The sequence below is a fragment of the Stegodyphus dumicola genome, chromosome 8 (genome assembly GCF_044657685.1).
Source record: "Stegodyphus dumicola isolate Sdum_Otavi_A_Nest chromosome 8, ASM4465768v1".
NCBI classification, from domain to species: Eukaryota; Metazoa; Arthropoda; class Arachnida; order Araneae; family Eresidae; genus Stegodyphus; species Stegodyphus dumicola.
In genome coordinates, this window is record NC_140775.1 from 108,810,315 (window position 1) to 108,832,394 (window position 22,080).

Genomic DNA, 22,080 nt, shown 5'->3' on the forward strand with positions numbered 1-22,080 from the left:
TTGTTAAAGGTCGCGAGTTAAAACAAGCTTCTGTATGTGTGAGAAATGTTTCAAATTCTTCATATTTATACCAGCTTCCCAGAGTCCACCCATATGTGGCACACCTGGAACGTTTAGATGCCATTTAATGCCATTATCAACCAAATATCTGCTAACATTTTGGTTATAAGTTGCAGACCTAGCAAGCCCTTCAAATTCCATGAGTTTGTGTTTTGCACCAACAAAATTGGAACCACAATCGCTATATATATATCACTGCTTTTGCCTCTGCGGGAAATGAACCTCTTAAGGGCTGCAATAAAAGCATCTGCTAAAAGATCAGTTACTAATTCTAAGTGAATAGCTCTTGTTGTAAAACAAACAAAGAGAGCTATATATGCCTTGAATGACCTAGAGCCTCAACCTTTATTTGCTTTAATTTGAAAAGAAACTGCGCAATCCACTCCACAGCGCAAAAACACAAGAGCAGGGAAAATGTGACTAGATGACAAATCACTCAGCAATTCATTAGTGACCAGGTGCTCTAATTCTGCAACACTTTATACATTTTCTAACTAAATATCTGATAACAGCTCTAGCACCTATGATCCAATATTGTTCTTGAATACAAGATTGCATGAGTTGTGGACCTGCATGCAAAAGTATTTCATGGTAATGTCTAACAATGAGATGAGTTAAACTGTGCTCCTTTGGCAACAAAATGGGATGTCTAAAGCCATAAGCAAGCTTTCTATGTCGCAAGTGACTGCCCACCCTGAGAATACCTGAATTATCTAAAAATTGATTTAAAGATAAAATTTTCCTTGTACAAGATAATGATTGATTTCTGCTTAACCCGTTCACGAGAGGCACCTCTGTTACTGAAGCGTTCTCTTGGGATGGCACGTTATCCGGATACGTCGTCTTGTGGGGACGAGCAATTCGTGCTGCTAAGCCTAACTTTAGAAAAAATTCGTATAAATTAAATTTGTCATCCAATTGTTCTAATTTTTGGTACGTTATGAGAAGAACATTCAGGTAGTTGTCAGGATTAATTTTAAACCTTTATTGTTATATTTTCCTTAAAAATTTTATAACATACTCATTCTAGAATAACATAATTTTTTTATCCCACAATTAAATATATATGGAAAAGTATCCAAAGAATTGCAGATTTTATTTAACAAAACACATAATTAAAATTAAAAAATATTAAAACTGTCTTTCATAAAAATTTAATGTGCAAACAATGAAAAGGAAGCTATATACACACACAAAGTCCAACGTTGCAAATGTCACAGGACAGAATATCAGCAAATTTGACTCATTTAGCATTTGTGTATCTTCTACGGTCAGATAGAGCTTTCATTTTGCCATTTAAAAAATAGAACACCAGCAATAGAACATTTTTTTAAAAAAATTCGCTAAGCCATACAAAATATTCATCTTAATGCCGGAAAAATCTAAGAGTAATAAAAAAGTCTCTAATTATAGAACATCTACTCCACTATACGGGGATAAAAAAAATAAGATTAATTACCGTATATACCCGCATATAAGTCGAGATATTTTGGGCAAAAAAAAAGACTTCAAAGTGGGGGAGAGGGTCGACTTATATGCGGGGCCATAAAAAATTAAAAGAATCGGAAGTTCAAAAATGTCTTTATATAATGCAGTTGTTTTCTTCCTGCACTCAAATTGGACGACTTATCAAATAAGTCACTTACTTGAAGTAATTTCATGACTTAAATTATGTGACGAACTAATCACAGAGTTTCATACTTTAACTAGAGTAAATTTCGATTAAACCAAAGAATTTTCGGCCCCCCGAACAACCTATCAATATCGAGCAATAAAAAAGTTTCGCCAACATGCCAAGAAAAGAGAAATGCAGATAGTTTTTATGTATGTATAAGTCTTTTTATAATAGTTATTGTTCATTCATAAAATAACTGAACAGTTTTGAATATTTCTTTTAACTTTTAAAAAGGGAAAATGCAGATAGATTTTATGTACGCGAATCTTTTCCGGAACAAATTCTAGAAGGTTACTATATATGATCATTTTCCCCAATTATCCTGTGTTTTGGATATGTTGGCCAATGACGACAGAAGAGTTCTATGAAATGTTTGGTGAATCTGACCATGAATCAGACGTTGAAGGATTTTGATTTTGGTTATTTACCAAAGTATTTTTTATCGTATATTTACTTTTTTTTTTCTCTCAGATGATTTTGAATAAATGTAATGTAAAAAAAATTTTTTCGAAGTTTCTCGATCGATTTCGGAAGTGGGGGGGGTTGACTTACACGCGGGTATATACGGTAATTAAATTTAAAAGTATTCCAGAGCATTGAGAACATGTTCATTTGTTTATATGAAATGACGTGGTAAGAGCCATCGGTCGCGGACACTTAGCTGACAACCACTTAGCCGATGGGACACTTAACCGACAAGACATTTAGCCGACAAGGACACTTAGTCGACATGGACACTTATCCGACAGGAGATTTAGCCGACATGGAGAGTTAGCCGTCAGGACATTTAGCTACGGGACACTTAACTGTCAAGACATTTAGTCAACACTAAGCCGACAGTGAAGTTTAGCTGACACATACCCAATAATTATTCAAACTTACTATGGATTACAAAATTTCTTGACTTCTCCATAAGTTATTTTTTTCACTATCAGTAAAATTCAGTTTTCTATTCTTAAAGATCTCATATGTGCTTTTAATTATTGTGTTAATTTAGCATTGTTTGATATGTATCGTGCTGTTTGGTGTATATTGGCCAAATTGAAAAAGCGCTGAAATTTCTCGTCAGAGAATATGAATTAAATTTCGAAAGGAAAAAAATTTTTTTAGCTAAGTACGACGGTCACTTAATTACATTTTAATATGGGATCTTCAAAAATTATCCGTAATGCTTCTTCATTTAATCAACTGTGTTCTTTTGAACACTTTCACATGATTAATAATTTCCCTTGTTTACTTAATGATAATAATTTTCCAAGCTTGCTCTTCCGAAGGCTTTCGCATTTATAATATCTTTACATTTCATTAATATTTTACTCATCATGTCATGTTACATTCTTTCCCTTACAAAATCGTTTAGCTCCTTCCACTAATGAAATTTCCTTTCCCTGTCCTATGAAGTAGGTATCCAGCCATTGCCTTACCCTGTATATAGCAAGTGAAATTACTGAGCATAACTTTTTCTGTGCTAGCATTAAATTCAGGAGATTTGAATGCAGAGCATTCAAATACCACTTGATAGAAGTATTAGCTGATGAGCAATTATATTCGTAGGGAGCAATTATAGTGATTTGGCAGATACTGTATAGGCATAACTTGCTTGTAGAAATATCGTGCCAGAATCCGCAGTGAGGTGGGATCATTCATTTCGTGTTACAAAGCGCAGTTACTGGAGAGACATCGTAGGCTAGACTGAACTGGCTGCTGTCCTCAGCGTAGTAGGAGTACCATTCTGAAAATTAGTGACCATTCTGAAAAATCTGAATAATGCAATAAAAGTTATTGTTATTCTAGAATTATATTTTATATAGAAACATATGGGGGTGAGGGTTAGTTTAGCAAATATATTTTATTTTGTTATTAAAAACAGTTAAAAAAAGTGAATTTGTAAGACAAGCAAAGGTATAAATTATTTGTGACCTCTATAATTTGCAGTTCATGTCACCATTCTTGAGGTAAAAATATTGTGCCCACGCCTCTCGCTTAAAATACTTACTTAGAATGTTTATTGCTCTAAACTAGTGCATAATGTTTAATTTAGAAGTAAAATATTCTTTAAGGTTTTTGATTTATTCTTAACTGAAGCTGCAGAAGGAGGGGCCACAAAGTAGGGTGGAGCAAAGCAACACATCGTGAAAGGTCACCGTAATTTAGTGCCATCTAACGATACTAGATTTAACTATATCTGTTATGTAAATAGACAATATTATTTACTATGCTTTGAAAGTCGCGATGTGTAATTTGCAATATAGTATTTTATATTAATGTTTTTCTTATAAAATATAACTTTTCTCAATATCTGTTAAAATGTATAAATTTTCATTTAATGTTTCCTTAATTAAATTTGTTTTCTCTTTCATTCCTTCTCTTTCTCATTTTTGGTTTAGCGGCCACCTAACAGAAGGAAGTTTAGTTTATGTAATTATGGCAAAGCCAGAGGGCTATTTTCTTAAGGGTTGTGATGCCTTCGTGGAGGACTTTCTGCCTCGTATACATGTTACACACGGGAAAAACCATGAAAACAGACTGTCTGTTCGAGGGATTCAAATTCGGACCGAATTGCCAGTGTTCAGTGACTTTACCGCTCGGCTGCTGCTGAGTCTAACAGAAATAGAGTGACCGTTTTACTTAATATATAACCAGTCTCTTCCAATAAAAATTGCCTTTTTAGGCTAGAACTTTATTAATACATTCAGAAAAATGGGCATAAAAAATTTTCCCATTACTATGTAGCTAAACCGAAAACGAGAAGGAATGAAAGAGGAAAAAAATAAAATGAATGAAAATTTATACATTTTTAACAGATATTGAGAAAATTTATATTTCATAAAAGTTATGTTGAGAACATTAATATAACATATTATATTGAAAATTACACATCGCGACTTTCAAAACATAGTACATAATATTATCTATTTACATGACTGATTTAGTTAAATTTAGCATTGATCGATGACATCACATTACGGTGACTTTTTACGATCTGACACTTTGCTCCGCCAACTTTGTTTGTGGCCGCCTTCTTCTGCAGCTTCAGTTATGAATATAACAAATATAACAATATAAGAATATTTTACTTCTACATTAAACATTATGCACTATTTTAGGGCTATAAACATTAAACTATGTAAGTATTTTAAGCGAGAAGCATGGTCAATAAAATGTTACAGAATTTTTATCTCAAGGATGGTAGTATGAACTGCAAATTATAGCAACTCAGAAGAAGCTCAGTCGATTTCCATCTGAAATTAGGCCCTGATTATGTGATGAATGTACTATTCAAGGGATGACAGATACAAAAACCGTTCTTTTTTTGCACACACCAATGAAAAAAGGATAAAACGATTAAAGCGTCACTACAGAGAATAGCGAGAATTCTAGAAACAATATGAGGATATGAAAGGAAATTTTAATGTAAAGTTGTAGCTTTGAAAATAAACAGTTAAGAAAGAGTCCAAGACTTTCTGATCGCTATACCTTGTCAATATAATTCTAGTCATCAAGTGAAAATTTCCCCTGAATACGATTTGATAACAGTGTAAGAATACATGTAAGAATACTCTGTACAAGTGGCAGGAGTGGTCCTTGCGTTTGGTTACATTGTTCAAAAAGTTTACAGGAGCTCTACAGTAGGAGTTATTAGAGTGTTTTGTGCACGACCAGAGTGATAACTTTTAGTACTTTCAGGAAAGAGAAATTTACCTGCTCTCATAAATTCATTGCACATCCTGGAGAATAAGCCTTTGACATGTGACAGGAGGCTTTTCTTTCCTTAAAAGTCTCAACTTCAATCCAAGGTTTGAATCTGAGGGAATGGTAGGCCAGCATTTAGAAGTTAGAATCTATTTCTAAAGCATATGCTTATACAGTTTGACTACTGAAATTGTGGTTCACTTACATAAAAAAAGTACCGAAGCCCTTTAATTAACACTCTGTTGGGCGTGCTGCATTCGAGAGATGTTCATTGCATTTTAATAATATAAAATGTTTTATATAATTTGAGAAGTGTTCCTTCTTTTTCTTTTTAGTTCCAGAATGCATCTGGAACTTTTTTTTTAAATTAATGAAATACAAATTACAGAATTTAGGAAACATAACATACAGGAATACGATTACAAAATGAAAAATATACAATACAAAAAATAGTGACAGAAGATTTTGTAAAAAAATAAATATGTATTTATTTATTCATCAGAATCATATTCTATTTGAGGCTCTTCTTCAGAGAATTTTTTACATATCATAACGGCACGTTCCAAGCAAAAATACTCATTACATTTTGTGCAAGAATATTGTGTCATTCTACTTTTATTGAATCCGTAGCATGTGGAACACCATTTTTGCTTATTTGAAGTGTTTGGACATTTTGTGGCATTTTTATGTTCCAGAGACGGTTTTTAATTTTCTAACTTCCTTTGCAAATCTCTTGATAAATTAGTTTTTGTGAGGCGTCTAGTGATTTCTTCATTTGTCAGTTATTTTACTAATCCTCTTAGATTCGCTGTTCTATTTTTTTTATCAAATTTTGATTGCCTAGATAAACCACTAGTCCATTTATTGCTGAAATCTTCAGCATATATAACCGTCGGCCATCTTCTGGTGTTATGGGCACAATTATATGTCGCACATTTTATCAGGAGCATCCACTCCAAACTTTGTGTCAATATAAAAAGTAATTATTTCGGGTTTTCTTTCCTCTCCTGTTTCACAATCATTGGAGTCATACATATGCATAATTGATGCAAGTTAAATATATTTTTTTTCTTTTTTTCTATTTTCGCATATATGACACCAAAGGGCAAGTTTCATGAAACCAAAGAGACTTTAATAAACTTCACGCCTCTTTGTTTTTACAAAGCAAGGAGGTATTTTTTTTTTTTTTTTTTTTTAATTTTTTCCCAAAGTAACTACGTATGAAAGTTTTTTCTCTTTCAGTTTTTTATTAGGTCAATTGATGTGAACCAATTATCTCCTTTTGTTTCTTCCGCTGTTGAAAACTGGATTTGCTCTAACTTTTCGTCAATAGTTACATTTTGCCCCCACGCAATAATTTCTCTTGCAGTTTTCTACAAATAATTCAAAAATCTCTCTTACTGGTGCTAGTTTGTCCAATTTCTTCCGCTCATCTCTTGTCTCTTTGTCATTGAATGTACAGCATCTAAGCAAAAATTTAAAATGTTTTATTGACATTAATATTCGAAACATTTCTACTCTCATTCCTTCTGAAGACAACATTTCTTCTAAAATGTGCCTATTGCTTCATAATAGACCTGCTAAACAACCAATGAAAGCTTTAGTTTCGATTACATCTGTTTCGAGTGCGTCTCTTTCTCGACTGAAATTACCTTTAATTGAAGAAATAAATTTATTTGTATTAGTGATGATTATGTCTAGTACTTCATCTGTAAAAAAAAAACAGTTCCAAGAATCATAGGTAGTTCTTGCATTTTTTGCAGTACCTATTACGCCAGGTAATTTAGTTATAATATTATGTGACCTTCGTATAACATTTTTACGTCCCATTGATTTTGCTAATCTTGTTGATCCATCTTTACCGATAAAATTATTACCTTCAGAATTACAATCATCACCTTCAGTTTCTGAATCACTAAAATCATTTTCAGAGTCTGAAGGAAGCTCACATATTTCTAAAATATCTTCTTCATCCTCAGTTTTGCCCAATTCTTCATCATTTAATTCTTCTTCTCCATCATTAAATAAAATTTTCTGCTTGATTTCTAAATCTGTTGGGTTATTCAAATCTAAGTATCTTTTGGAACTCATCAAGGGACAACCGTTGTCGAGCACGTGCATCTGATAAATGCACAGCTTTGAATAAACTCCAAAAGTGTACTCCTTCCCCCTTCTCCTTCAAGGACAACTACAATCCTGAATAGCATGTCAACGAAAGGGCAGATACTGTGAAGATCAAGGTCGTGAATTCTTGTTTTCGGTAGAAAAACAAAGATTGTAAAAGTCATGCATCTGAGAGAACACGTGCACCCGACAGAGTGTTAAGGGCTCCGATGCACTCCAGTTAAAATTATGATTTATCTCAAAAACTGAGAAGTACCGGAGCCGGGCTTCAGTCCAGTTTAAGCTCTGTATCAGAGTATAATTAATATTGTTAACTTAAAGACAAATATTGCAGAACTTAACATACTGATTCACAAATTTTTGTAGCTGCGAGAAATATATAGCTTCTCTTACTGTCTGAACTGCTTTTCTTATTCTGAGATGGTCTGACATTGGTATATCATACAGTTCCTGGAATTAAACTACTTAAACTTACTGGAATTACCAATCTTAATTTGTTGTTATTGTTTATTGTTTTAGTGTAGGGCAAAAGATTCTCAATAATTCTTCTTATATCATGTGTTCATAATGACCGAGATCTTTCAAATATGCATAGATATTTGTAACTTCCATATCTGCTCATAATTATGTAATTGTTTCTCATTTATCTAAAATTTTAGAAGTTAACGTAGCACATTTCACTTCTTGCCCCTCAGCATGTATCAGGTAACCAAGAAAATTCTTGCAGTTTATGAGAGCAGCTACTTTTGGCATGTTAGTGTAGTCAAATTGATTATGGTGACATCATATTTTTGCATCCTTTCAAACCTTATTTAATAGAGTTATTCAGTGTATCGCACATTTCTTTATTGGTTTTGTAGGAAGTGCGTTCTTCGAAAAAACATCGTGTTGGAAAAGGAGATTTTTAGGCATATTTTTCTTTAAGAGTGCAAATTAGGAAACAAAGCTACAAAGGCTGCTAGAAGAATGTGCTACATGTTTGGAGAGATGTCAGTGAGTGAATGGACTCCTTAAAAGTGGTTCAGCTAATTTTCTTCCAGAAACGAGAGTCTTGAGGACAAGCCTTGTGTTGTTCATCCATCCACCCTCGACAAAGTTCAGCTGGAGGAGGAAATCAAGCAGGATTCTCATCAGACCTTCCAGGAGCTTTTATACAAGTTGGAGTATCTGATGAAACCATTCGATCACATTCTCATAACTTTAGGATGGCATGGAAACTAAGCAAGTGGGTTCCTTGTGTCCAGTCCAAGGAAAACAAGCTCGATTGGTTGAATATCTGCTTGTGATTGCTGTTGTGCCATAATAAAAGCTTAGTTCCTGGACAAATTTTGACATGTGACGAAAAATGGATCATGTATGGTAACCGGAAGATGAAATATCATTGCTTGACTTTTGATTCTAGCTGCTAAACCTTTCATTCACCAGAAGTTACTGCTGTGTGATTGGTGGACCAGCACTGACATAGTCCACTATGAATGTCTAGAAACCTGAAAAACATAACAGCCAAGATCTACTCGATACGGTTGCTAAGAGTCTTAGCTGCACTGCATCAGAAACAGCAAGCATTGTTCAGTGGAAGAGAAGTTCTCCTCCTCCATGACAATGCCAGACCTCGTATGGTAAAAGCGACCAAAGAGGTCATCAAAACACTGGGCTATTAAGTTATGCCTCAGCCACCATATTCCTTGGTCATCAGCCAATCAAACTATGACCTGCTTTTGGCCATGGATAACCAACTGTGGAAACAGTAATTCTGAAAATGCGACAATGTCACAACGCCTATATCACTATTTTTTGACACCGCAAAAATAGATTCTTTCAAAAGGAACATTTATAAGCTTATAAGGTATTTTTCCCACCTTCTTAGCATGCCTTCGTAGTGTAGTGGTCAGCATGCTCAGTGCGTATTCGAGAGGCCCCGTGGTTCGAGTCCCAACAAAGGCATTGCTCATTTTTCATCTCTCTTGCTTCCGAAATAACCTAATGTCTCTACAAGCTTGTGTCTCATTCGGCAAATGGTGATTTCAAAGAATGAAAGGGACATTTAAGATTTTTGTGGGCCATTTTTTATGAGTGATGAAAACCGTACGTACTTTCTTGATTACCTGGCAGTTTTATTCATTACAGAGCTTCCACTGCATTTTCTTTCCCAGGAGTGTGGTTAATTATTAAATTGTATTCTTGTAATTTAAGAGTCCATCTTATGAGTCTGTGTAATAAATCTTCCCTAGAATACAAGTGTACCATAGCCGCTTGGTCTGTATACATGTTAAGCAGCTCTTTCCCAAACAAATTCGAAATTATTGTGCTGCCAGTAGGATTGCAAAAATTTCTTTCTTGGTAATAATATAATTTCTTGAAGTTATACTAAGTGTTCTGCTAAAATGAGTAAGTGGCTGCCTGTATTACATAAATACGGCTCCTATCACGAAATCTGACATTTGCCAGTATGTCCAGTTTACCATCCGCTTCAGAAAATTTCAAGACGAAATCATGGCTTAATGCCACTTTTAAGTTTTGCAAACAGTATGTTTGCTTCTGCAGACCAAGTGAATCTGGACGTTTTCCTTTACAATTTTCGTAAAGGCTCTGCTGTGTGAACATCTTTGTTGAAAGTCCTGTAATAGGAGTGTAAGTGCAAAAATGATGCCAATTTCTTTACCATGTTAGGTGGTGGGTAATTACTTATCATAACAGTTTTAGACACTTTCATTTTGATTCTCATCTGAGATATCATATAGACCAGTTCTTGGAATTCTTTGGCTGTGAATTTACGTTTTGCTACATTCACTTTTTAATCTAGCTCTTTTAAAAGTGGAAAAAAAAAATTCATGCAAATCTTGGATGTGTTCATCAATTGTCTCGTTTATGATGATTATTTCATGTAAATAAATAAAAGCTGAATTTCGGTGGATTCTTGGGATTATATCCGTGGCTCTTTGAAATTTTGTGGGGCACCATGTAGGCCAGATGGCATTCCGAGGAAGTCGTAAATTTTCCTGATTTGGTGATAAATGCAATACATCCTCTGGTTTCACACATAATATCTGGGCAGTTCTAGTGTCATGTATATTGAGGATTTAATGTTTCTTATTATTTCCTGAGTTATTGGTAAGAGTAAACTGAATATTTTGTTATGGTGTTTAGTTTTCTGTAATCAATAGCAAAACTATATGCTTTAAATACAGTGGATGGGAGATTATTTTCCTTATAGCATAGTACTAGAGGGCTTACATAGGAATTGCTTATTCAAAATTATAATTTTATTTTTCAGCATACTTAAAATATGCGTTTCTGTGGTTCTTTAACTTTGTTGAAGCAGTGGGGTTTTGCTCTGCCAGGGGGGTTGTAATTTCTTGTTTCTATCGAGTGATTCATCACATGGGTTAATCATTGAGGTGTCATCAAATAAGTCTGAAAAATTCTTACCAACTGCTTCAATTTAGTTTTCTCTTATGGCTTCAAATAATTCAGCTTGCATACTGGCTGCTGTACTTGTTCTACCAGTTTGTTCTTGTTGATCTCCACTGATCCTAAAACTGAATTTTTTTGCTAACAGACTTTAAACATTTTATCTCCAGCACCACATTAACCAGTCAATTTCTTTCTCTCTCTCTCTCTCTCTCTGTCACACACACACATATGAACAAAACAAAAATCGGTTCTCATTTTTATTGCAGTTTCAAAATTATTATCCCTATGCATTCACATTGTTTTCCATGGGCTGCTCTTACCTTCATTCCTGGCATGCCATACAGTTTGTACTGTCTAAAATTTTTCCTGAAATATTTTTCTGCCAAAAAATTGCTTTGTGCCCTGTGTCCAATAATGTAACTGATGGTGTGCAGTTAAAAAAAATTGAGTCACTGTCAAATTTTTATTTAACATCATATTTAATTGGATACAAGAGAGTTTTTCTTTTTCCTGGGTTGACGATACCCTCTTTTTTGCAGCATCCCTACCTTTTTAGGGGTTTTATATCTTTTCCCATTTTCTTCTTTATAGATATATTTTGATGATTGCTATTATCAAGCAAAAATTTTTTGGTTATCAAATTACCTATTGTTGTCAAACTTTGGCCTTCCACCCACTACAGACCTACAAAAATGGAAGCCAAAACTTTGCTCATATCCCTCTGTCTTGTATTCAGCGGCATTTGCCTGCTTTCAAATTTTACTGCTAATTGAAATAATTATTCTAATGTGTCTGGGTTTCTTAGCTCATCAAAATCCTGAATTTGAGGTGACAGCCTACACCAGGGGTGGCGAACCTTTAAAGATCAACGTGCCATTGTTTCTAAAGAAATGTATAATGAGGCCATAGACGTGCCATCAAATAATTTTGAATTGGTGATTATTAGGAAAATAATAAAACTAAATACTAACAACTCAAAACTCTTTATTTACTAACAAGAAATACAGTTATATGTGTAATTCAAATTAAAATAACATTAGTGCGATTTCTGTTGTTGCAGATTAGATGACAAATAACTTATATTAGGGTTGTAAGATGTTACTTTTAGCAGAATGCATGATGAACTGTAATCATTTGTCAAACGGTGTCTAAGTGAGTTTTTAATGTTATTCATCTCTAAAAATAATGACTCGCAGCCATAAGTATAGATGAAAATATGTTAAAATAGCATGAGTCAGCTTCTTTGAACTGTTAAATGTGTCTGGAATCAAATTCCACGTTGCCAAAATTTCATTACTGCCATTTTTACTTATATTGCTTGTTAATTTTTCTGCTTCAATCAATTCCAACTTTTTTTTTGTTTCAATAAATTTTTCTGTCCTTATTGAACTAGACTGGAAATCAATCAGCTGCATTTTAAAATCTTCAATTTCCAACCAGTCGCATTGGGAGAAGTTCAGTTTATCAAATGAAATCACATCAGGGTACATAATATACAGTATCAAGAGATGTTAAACCTTTCTTAGCACATAAGACTTGTTAGTGAGTAATGCTGGGAAATTCAAGAATTAAATGTCCTACATCTGTTTGAAATAAATTAATAATTCCCCTCCCCCCCACACACACCATACTTTCAACACTGTCAGTTATTGAATGTCCTACATCTGTTTGAAATAAACTAATGAAACTTTTTCCCCCCTCCATACTTTCAGCACTGTCAGTTATTACTGAAACAATTTTTTTCAAATCAATTTATTTCTCAGAAAGTGAATTTTTAACAGCCATACAAATATCTGATCCCTTTGTAGCTCTTAGCAACAATATTATTGCAATTAATACTCCCTTAATGACATTTCCTATGCAATGTCGAGCAAAAAGCGCTAAACGTGCAGATTTAGTGACATCAGTACTTTTGCCAAGACATAGTGATATGAAAGGAGTGGAGTTAATGTCATTTTTTTGTTGATCTGTTACATTTCCGGCCAGTTTTAAGTCTTCCTTTTATTGTGTTTCTAGATAAAGGAGTATCATTGATGCACTGAATTATTTTATCTTTATTATCAAAATCATCAAAAAGTGAGGACGTGCATGCTAACCAGTCTTCCTTCAAACACTCTCCATCTTGAAAAGGTTTACTATGTCGAGTAATTTCATTTGCAGCCAAGTAACTTGCCACTCTCATATGAAACTTTTTGCCAACATATTTAATCATATACACTGACTGTTTATTTCTGTCTTTTATTGCACTTGTGATCATTTCCTTTTGCTCTGGTTCGCTATTGTGACAAGGATTTGTGATTTGTTTCAAAATGCCGTTTTACAGATGATGCTCTACATACCACTGTTCCAGAACATAAAACACACACCACTTTGTTGCCTTTACTAATCATGCCATGTTTCTCAGCCCACCAGCTTTGAAATTCTCTGTTACACTTTTTGTTTTTATGATGAATTAGACATGTTAAATAACAGTTAAAAATCATAAATATAATGCAAATAAACTAGGTAAACTTCTAAAGCTACAAGATGAGACGTAGAGTGCATAAACAAACTATTCATCATTAACATGTAGTCCACAATGTAACTAAACCAAGACAATAACAAATGAGCACACTTTCCACCACCGCACCTGCCCGATATCTTCATAATGCAGGTTCATTTGCATTTGATCGTAATACTTCATAGTAAATTTTGTTATTTTTAATTAAAATGCAACCCATTTTGATCGGCGGTGTGCCCAAAATATTGTGTTGCGTGCCATTGATTCGCCACCCCTGGCCTAGACACTATAATTTGAATAACTTCTACATCAGGTTTTTATCCCTACAGTAAGTTTATGACCTGCATATTTCTTAAAATATAGTCCGTTAAGTTTTCTGCCATAGTCTGATATTTGCCCAAAATTTCCATCTCTGTTTTCACCCTATCTTTCACCACAGGAGATGCTTTCAGAAGGACGGTTTTAGACACTTCAAATTTATAATTCCCAGTGCTTCACTCACCCAATAAAATTTATACTTGCCTTTATATCAGCACTGGGCATGTTCTTGACGTGCAGTAGTTGCTATTGTGACTTGTAGCTCTGCACCAGGTTATAATATCGGGTTTTAACGAAAGGGTTTTCTGCCACCACAAATATCATCTGTGCAAACCGTTTGCATTACCATGTTTAATCACATTTTGTCGAACGATTTTTTAGCATTTGAAAAAAAGGTACTGTCTTTAGAAACAATGTTGTGAAATTTATAAAAAGTAACGTTTTCATTCAATACAAGGTGTCCGAAGTGGAACTATCATGCTACTAGATTAGAATCATCATTTACTTCCAGTTCTGTTGCAAAAAGTCAGCTACAGAATGCCACCCAAATTAAGTGTACAGCTTTAGGCATTAATGTTGTATCATATAATACTGGGAAGGCTGAAAAACAAGGACTGTGACGCTCAAAGAGTAGAGCACTGGTGTTGATGACGCCCGCCTGCGAGAACATGTGGAAGAAGATTAGTATGCAAACACTCAAGAGCTTGTTAAGGAGTTAGATGTTAGTGACATGTCCATTTGTTGCACTATACATAGCATAAACATGATGTACAAGTTCAGTTGCTGGGTGCTGCATGAGCTGACTCAAGCAGATAAGGTCAGATGTGTTTGGGCCTGCACTAATCTGTTAGAATATGAATGGAAAAACAAAATTCTGGACCGGATCATCACTTGTGATGCAAAGTGAATTAACTTCAATAACACAGGCTGAAAAGGAGGTTGGTCTGCACCCCATGATCCATCCCATTGGTAGCGTCTCAAAGTGCAATTTGACTAACAAAAAGATCATGCTTTGTATCTGGTGGGTTTGCCATGGTATTATCCACAAAGAGTATCTGGAAAAAGGTAAAACCCTCAGCAGTAAGGTGGACAGCAAGGTGCTAATCTCTGTTGATGCTGCTAGCAAGGAAAAACTGTGAACCGAGTTCCAGCGCAAAAAGGTAATATTCCATCAAGTTAATCCAAGACCACATGTTTCTGCGTTCACCAGTTGAACTGTGTACAGACTCGAATGGGATCTTTTGCCACACCCACCTTATAGCTCCGACATCATTCCCTCAGACTTCTACCTTTTATCACACCTGCAGCTAAATCTTGCTGGTACTACCTCCTATTCTGCCCAGAATATCCGAAATGAATTTTATCCTTTGGGAGGTGATTACCATCCACACTAGAGCTGCTGCTTTCATGTGTTATTTTCAACTTTACTAAAAGCGTTTTTTTTTTTTTTTTTTTTTTTTCCCAGAAAAGTTTCGTTACAACCAGACAAAAATTGTGATTCTAATTGCTCCAACCTCAGCACTGAACTTCTGTCATTGAAATTGGTGTTTGGTTTCATTGATGCATGCTTGGTGTCTGTGATGAACCTGAAGCCTTCCATTAGAATTCCTGGTGCCAGAAAAATGTGGAATCTTTGGAAGGGGGCCAAACGAAACATTGGTTGGTCTTGAAACATGTTGTTTAATCAATTCGGGCACCATTTATAAGATTGTACTTAAGCTTTTATTTGAATTTGAGTCCTACATCCTTACTAGATGACTAGCGAGTTATCATTACATCTGAAAATAGTATGACAAGAGAGACTTCGAAAGTTTAAATAACCTTTTTATTAAACTGAACTTTTAACAGAGCCAGTACAGCTCATGCTACAGATATACTACTTGTGATGATGTAAAGTAATCAGTAAGAGGTACTTAAATTTAGACATTGCTAAATGTTGTCTTAAGACATTTACTTTTGATGAATACTAGAATAAGAGGAAATTAAACAGTCACAGTCAATCCGAGTTACCATTCTATGCTATTTGGCAAGCTATCAATGTTCTTCCTGAGTCATTTAGTATAGCAAATTTGCCATGATGCCGGTTAACACTACTCTAACCTTAAATATACTGTGATATCTTTTATTCTCATTAAATTAGTGACTCGTGTATATTAAAAGTTAGAAAGGATAAGATCAATAAGCTTAAAAATAATGCATAACATAAAGACTTGATTTTATTAACCTAAAAAATTATTGTACATTGCTTTGAAATATGTTATGAAACATTTATTTATTTTTCATGTTGCTGAAAGATTAAATATAGAACTTTATGTATAATTAATCTGAATTAAATTGGAGTATTTTATTGCAACAAAGTACACTACTATTGCCTTAGAAAAGTTGTCTTCATGGAGGAGTTTTAAAGAGTAGCTAGCCTATATTTACAGTTAACTTCCGTGCTGATAGCCCACTCTATTGCTAAGAATAGGGCATAGGATGGACATCCATTGTTTTGTAGTTTTAGCACCTTAACTGAGTGAGGCTGTGTTTAGCATGGATGCCTAATCTGTGTTGAGAAATAGAAGATGTAATGCCAAACCATATATTATACAATAAACTAGACTAACTCTACAGTTGCTGGTCAGAATTGTCTTTTCAGTATGATTTTCTCTGAGGAACTTAATATTATGGATGTATGATTGTACTGTGTCATTTTTCCTTATAAATTATTAAATTCTGTAAATTTGAGTGTTTATATGTTATAATAAACTGTACAAATTGGAATATATACTGTATGCATTAAAATGTTTTGCTTATAAGTGTTCCCTTTTTGTCCCCTCTTAGATATTGCTTTAGCAAGAAAGAGAAATTCATTGCCTGCCATATATAGTGAAACTGTTAAAGTAGATATTGACATGTCTATTTTTACATTTGATGAGCATAGTGCTGAAGTTCTGTGCTGTGCATATTCTCCTGATGATAGTCTTATAATATCCAGTGATTCCAAAGGATGTGTAATTGTAAGTTATGAATGTATAGTTACAAATTTTGTACATATATGTATCATTTTGATGAAATTGCAGTTTTATATATATGCAATAAAACGTAGCGTATTCGGAAACTAAGTACCGTTTCATTCTAGCACCGTCGCAGCGCTGTGGTAGGCGTCCCGCACATCCGCACTAGTCTTTCTTGTTCACTGACTTTCAATTGTCGCCATTTTGGTTGCTCTCTGTTGTGTTTTCAGTTTGCTGTGCGCATTCAAAATGTTTATTTAAGACAATTAGTTCTCCCACTGACTGTGAGATTTGTTCTGTGATTAAATTTTTGAACGCAAAGAATGTTAAACCGGCCAAAATTTATCGTCAAGTGACAGAAGTTTACGGTGAATACGCGATAAGTGATGGAAGGGTGAGAAAGTGGGTAAGAATGTTTAATGCAGGTCGAACAAATGTCCACGCCGAGGATCGGAGTGGTCGGCCTTCTGTTGTCACCGATGATTTGGTAAGTTGATGAAGCAATTCATGAGAACAGATGCTTCACAATGACAACTCTTTCAGAGGCATTTCCAGAAATTTCACGTACTGTTTTGTGCAAAATTGTGTCTGACCGCTTGAATTATCGCAAACTGTGTTCCCGATGGGTTCCAAAAATGCTCACTGATGTTCACAAAACAAAGCGACTTGGTACTGCCCTGACATTTTTCACGCGGTACAGTGATGAGGGAGAAAACTTTTTAAACCAAATTGTGACAGGTGATGAAACTTTAGTGTGTTTAATGTGGCACGATATTGTGAGACTTTAACAAAACTAAGGCGTGCCATTCAAAACAAACGAAGAGGAATGCTTAGTAAAGGAATTGTGTTGCTCCATGACAATGCTCGGCCCCATACTGCTGGTGTCACTCAATCGTTAATTCGACAGTTTCATTGGGAGCAGTTCGATCACCCGCCGTACAGCCCGGACTTGGCGCCATCCGACTATCACTTGTTCCTGCACATGAAGCGCGAGCTTGGTGGCAAGTGCTTTGGATCTGACGATGACACGAAAAATGCTGTGGAGTCATTGTTATCGAAACTGACGGGAAGTTTCTTTGACGATGGTATACAAAAACTGGTCACCCGCTATGACAAGTGTTTGATCATTGGCAGAAACTATGTTGAAAAATAGTTAAAGACATGTATTTTCATGTAAAAATAAAATTGGGTTCGAAAAAATTGTTTTACTATTTTTTTTTTTTTTTTTTTTTTTTCCAAAACGGTACTTAGTTTCCGAATATGCCTCGTAGCAAGAAAAAGACGGAGCAGTGTTGATGTGTAATGGCTATATAGGATACATTGTAGCTCTGATTGAGCAGTATGCTAATATGTTGACTTCGTAATATCTAAAAACTTGGCAGTTGAGGTAGTTTTAATTCCATTTTTATTTGCAACTGACATGTTAATCAAACTTTATAGTCCACTTCTGCATCTGCAACTGACATATGTGGCCACAGTTCACTTGGCATTTTAGTCTTGAATATTCAAGAACATTTACAATTTTGGTATTATTGTGATAAAAACGAACCCAGCAAAATAGCATACAAGCACTCTACAGATGGATGCTAAAGTGTGTAGTTAAAGTTTCAGTTTCCCATTTTTACGCTATCAGTGCTGCTCAGGCCATGCAAAATGGAAATGATCTAGAAATGGAGCAATCCAGAGAAGTTATTACGATTTTTAGAACTGTTAGTTTAAATTATAATTTTCATTCACATATTTTTTTTATCTTAACATATTCCCCCTCCCCCCTTCAAAGAGAAAAAGGCTTGGCAACAGAAAAGCCTTTTTAGAAAAAAAGCCTTAAAGCAGTAACGAAACAGAGGAAGTGGCCTTATTCGGAATTCAAGTAGTGATGAACATTTTTTTATTTTACGCATTACTTAAATGGTGATAGATTAGTTGAACAAGGTTCATACGGTCCTTAAGAGTCCTTAAGTTTTTTGGAATCGATTTTTGGTCCTTAAAAGTCCTTAATTTCGGCCAAAATCGGCAGAAGGTCCTTAAATTTAATGATCTGAAATTTCTGTCTGTTTTTTTCCATTGCCATTTTGAGTGGGAATTAGCATTTTGGAGGAATATTTTTCGAAATTCGCTGACAGATATCGTTATCTTTTGAATGGGTAAATGCGTTTATGGATTATAAATTGTTCCTATTTCTAATATAAATGGTGGGATAGAGTTTCTGAGCAAGAAGTGCAACACGAGCATTTCGAAATTATTTTTTCGCTTTTGGAGATATGAATTCTTTTATTAAATTGCTCTAAATTTGGTGACTTAGCAACATTTTGGCGATTTTAATATAAGTTTCTATAGAAAATTTTTAATTCCGAGAACTGGAAATTTTTCGACGATTTTTTTAGAACATTGTAACATTGATAAATTTCATTAAAATAATGGTAATATGTTGTAATTACATTAAGAAATAACATTAGAGTAAAGCTTTTTTTTTTTTTTTTTTTTTTTTTTTTGCTGTTGTATTATAAAGTTTATGTTCACATATATATGTGAACATAAACACATGGTTACAGTTTATTTTTTTATTATAAAAAAAGTAATAGATCCTACAGAAAAAAAAAAAAAATTGATGCATAGCAAATTTTTTATATTAGTTAGCATTTATTATGAAATGGAAAAACTCGCATTAGTAATTTCTAAGAAACAGTAAAACTTAAACTATATTAACTGAGTTACAACCCCTGGAACTCTATGACACTAACTGCGTCAGACAGACCCCAGCTAACTTTCAAAACTTGCAAACCGGGCTTACATCAGGTCTTTTAGGTTTGTTCTGATCAGCAGATCTCTAGCAGGAGCGGTGACAACAGCCAGTCTTTTGTTTTGAATTATGCTGATTGTGATTTTACTTCTCACTTTATGCTGCTTGACATAAAATCTACTTACTAAATCCTTAGACTGAGCAAGTATGTGATAAAATAAGACATTAACAAAAATCAACGTAAAGCTAACTGTTAGAAAACCTAAATAAAATGTTGCTTTTCTTCTTTCAAATATATCCAATTATTATGAGTGTAAAATATTTAATGCTACTTGATATATTTCACAAAATTTATTTTATTCTCAAACTTATTAATAATTATGTTAATTATGTTTAATAATAATGTGTCCGACTTATGGATCTGTTTTATTTTTAGAATGGTATTACAAGTGAAGTTCAGCATAGATAATATTTTTAATTGAATTTATTCAGTTCCCAATTGCTTATAGGTCCTTAATTTTTTCATTAATGATCCTTAAAAGTTCTTAAAAGTACTTAATTTCCGTGTGCAGAAATGTGTACGAACCCTGGTTGAACAAACTCTGCATAGGGAGTTCCATACACCTTCTTTTGAAAAAGACTGTGGTTAAAAAATCGGATGTTACAAAAAAAGTAATTATATTGCTACATATTTGAATACTCAATGATAACTAACTTTTAGAATGATGAATTTGTAGATACTATTTTACAGAAATGCAACTGAGGAACAAATGTTCCATTGAGGTTAGTAGCACGTAATCCAATCGTAATGTCGGACTAAAAATGTAAAAAGAAAAAATGCAAATTTGTAAGCACTGATGTAAGACCACTGAGATGTGGAAATGCTGGTGGTGTAGATACTTGATGCTTAGAGCGTCTATCCATTTTGAAGAAGAAGCAGTCAAGCCTGATTAAATTCTATATTTATTTTAATTCACACTTGTGGCCACAATTCACATGGCACTCCAATCAATCAATTTTCCAGAACATTCACAATTTTCATACTATGGAAATGGAAACGAACATAAACGATAGCAGAAGTGTCTTAACAGGATGAAAGGATAAGTGAGAAGAGAGAGAGTGTGTCATAGCACTTCAGAGGAAGGAGGAAATCAAAAAAGGTTTTTGTTTACAAATTACTTTGATTGAGCTTTGAAGAAATATTTGCATTAAGTGTTAAGTAAGATCGTATGATTAATTTGAATGACGCAGTTTACATTTATAGTGCAGTTTTTAAGACAGAGTGAGATGAGTCCATAAATTAAATGAAAAATAAGCGAGGTTATAGCCAATTAATTTTAGAAGTTTGCTTTCATACTTTTTATCTTATATATATATATATATATACATATATATATATATATATATATATATATATATACATATATATATATATATATATATATATATATATATATATATATATATAAGTAAAAATAATTAGGAGTAATTTAAAAAGCCGAAAACTTATGCTAAAACTGCTAAGTAATAAATCAATAATTTCTTATTAGAAAAGGTCTCCAATTATCTAGATTTCTGTTGTAGTAAAAGTTATTTAAAATCTGTATAGAAAAATCCTTTAATAGTAAAAATTCCAAATATTAAATTCAAAATTCAAAGTACTGAAAAAGTAGTTATTGTCATCAATTGCAGATTAATTGCCTTGTCCAGGGTAACAAACCAATCTACTATTAGTCAACAATAACCAAATTAAATGAGAGTGTTTCATCTTTTTTTCAATATGTATATATATTTTAACAAACATGTATATACGTAAAAAGCAAATTTAAAGTTAATATATATATATATATATATATATAATGTAACATGAAAATATAAAGAAACGAAGCTGTGCTGGAAAGGTAAGAATACAGGGGCAAGTCTATTTAACATTTAGTAAAATGGCTATCTCACTAAATCTCCAAGCTAGAGATTTTGACTTCCAGTAAATTTCAGCAACAATTTTCCTCTTACCATAAAGCTCCATTCAGCAGTTCGCGTGATTTTAATCGTGAATTAGTCACATAGTTTGAAAGATGGATGTTAGGACTGAAAATAAGAACATTAAAACAATTATGGGATTTATTATTATTAACAATTATAGGTCAGCATTCAGATTAAAAAAAGAGCTCCACTAGATTTCAGAGAATATCACTTGGAAAAATGAAGCACAATACTTTCGCCCTTAAAATTGGTTGAAATGCTTGGTGACTTCAAAAAGTAAAAAAGCCCACAAAAGCATCATTGGATATGAAATGTGATTGACTAAAGCTATTAAGGTTTCATTTTCCAAATTTTCAACGGTAGAAACAGAGAAACAAATAATAGAGATATTGGCCAAGGGACATCTGGAAACCAACAAACCGAGAGCATTGAAAGACAAAATAGTTGATTAAAAAGTTATGAGATAGTAGACATTTCAAGTCTTACTGCCCCAGAGTGACCAGATATGGAAGTGGTTCTATAATAAGGCGAGTGAAAAGACAACCTTATAAGCTTATAGTTGCATGAACGTATA

General features: G+C 33.8%; 1 protein-coding gene across 4 annotated transcripts in view; it reads left to right on the plus strand.

Annotated features, from left to right (window-relative positions):
* LOC118202361 (apoptotic protease-activating factor 1-like) overlaps positions 1 to 22,080 on the plus strand; it is a 311,048-nt gene that overhangs the window by 149,369 nt on the left and 139,599 nt on the right. For all 4 annotated transcript variants that reach the window (XM_085822252.1, XM_085822253.1, XM_085822254.1 and 1 more), the window contains exon 8: positions 16,611 to 16,786. In XM_085822252.1, coding sequence (XP_085678378.1) covers positions 16,611 to 16,786 — 176 coding nt within the window. The remainder of the gene's footprint in view (positions 1 to 16,610; positions 16,787 to 22,080) is intronic.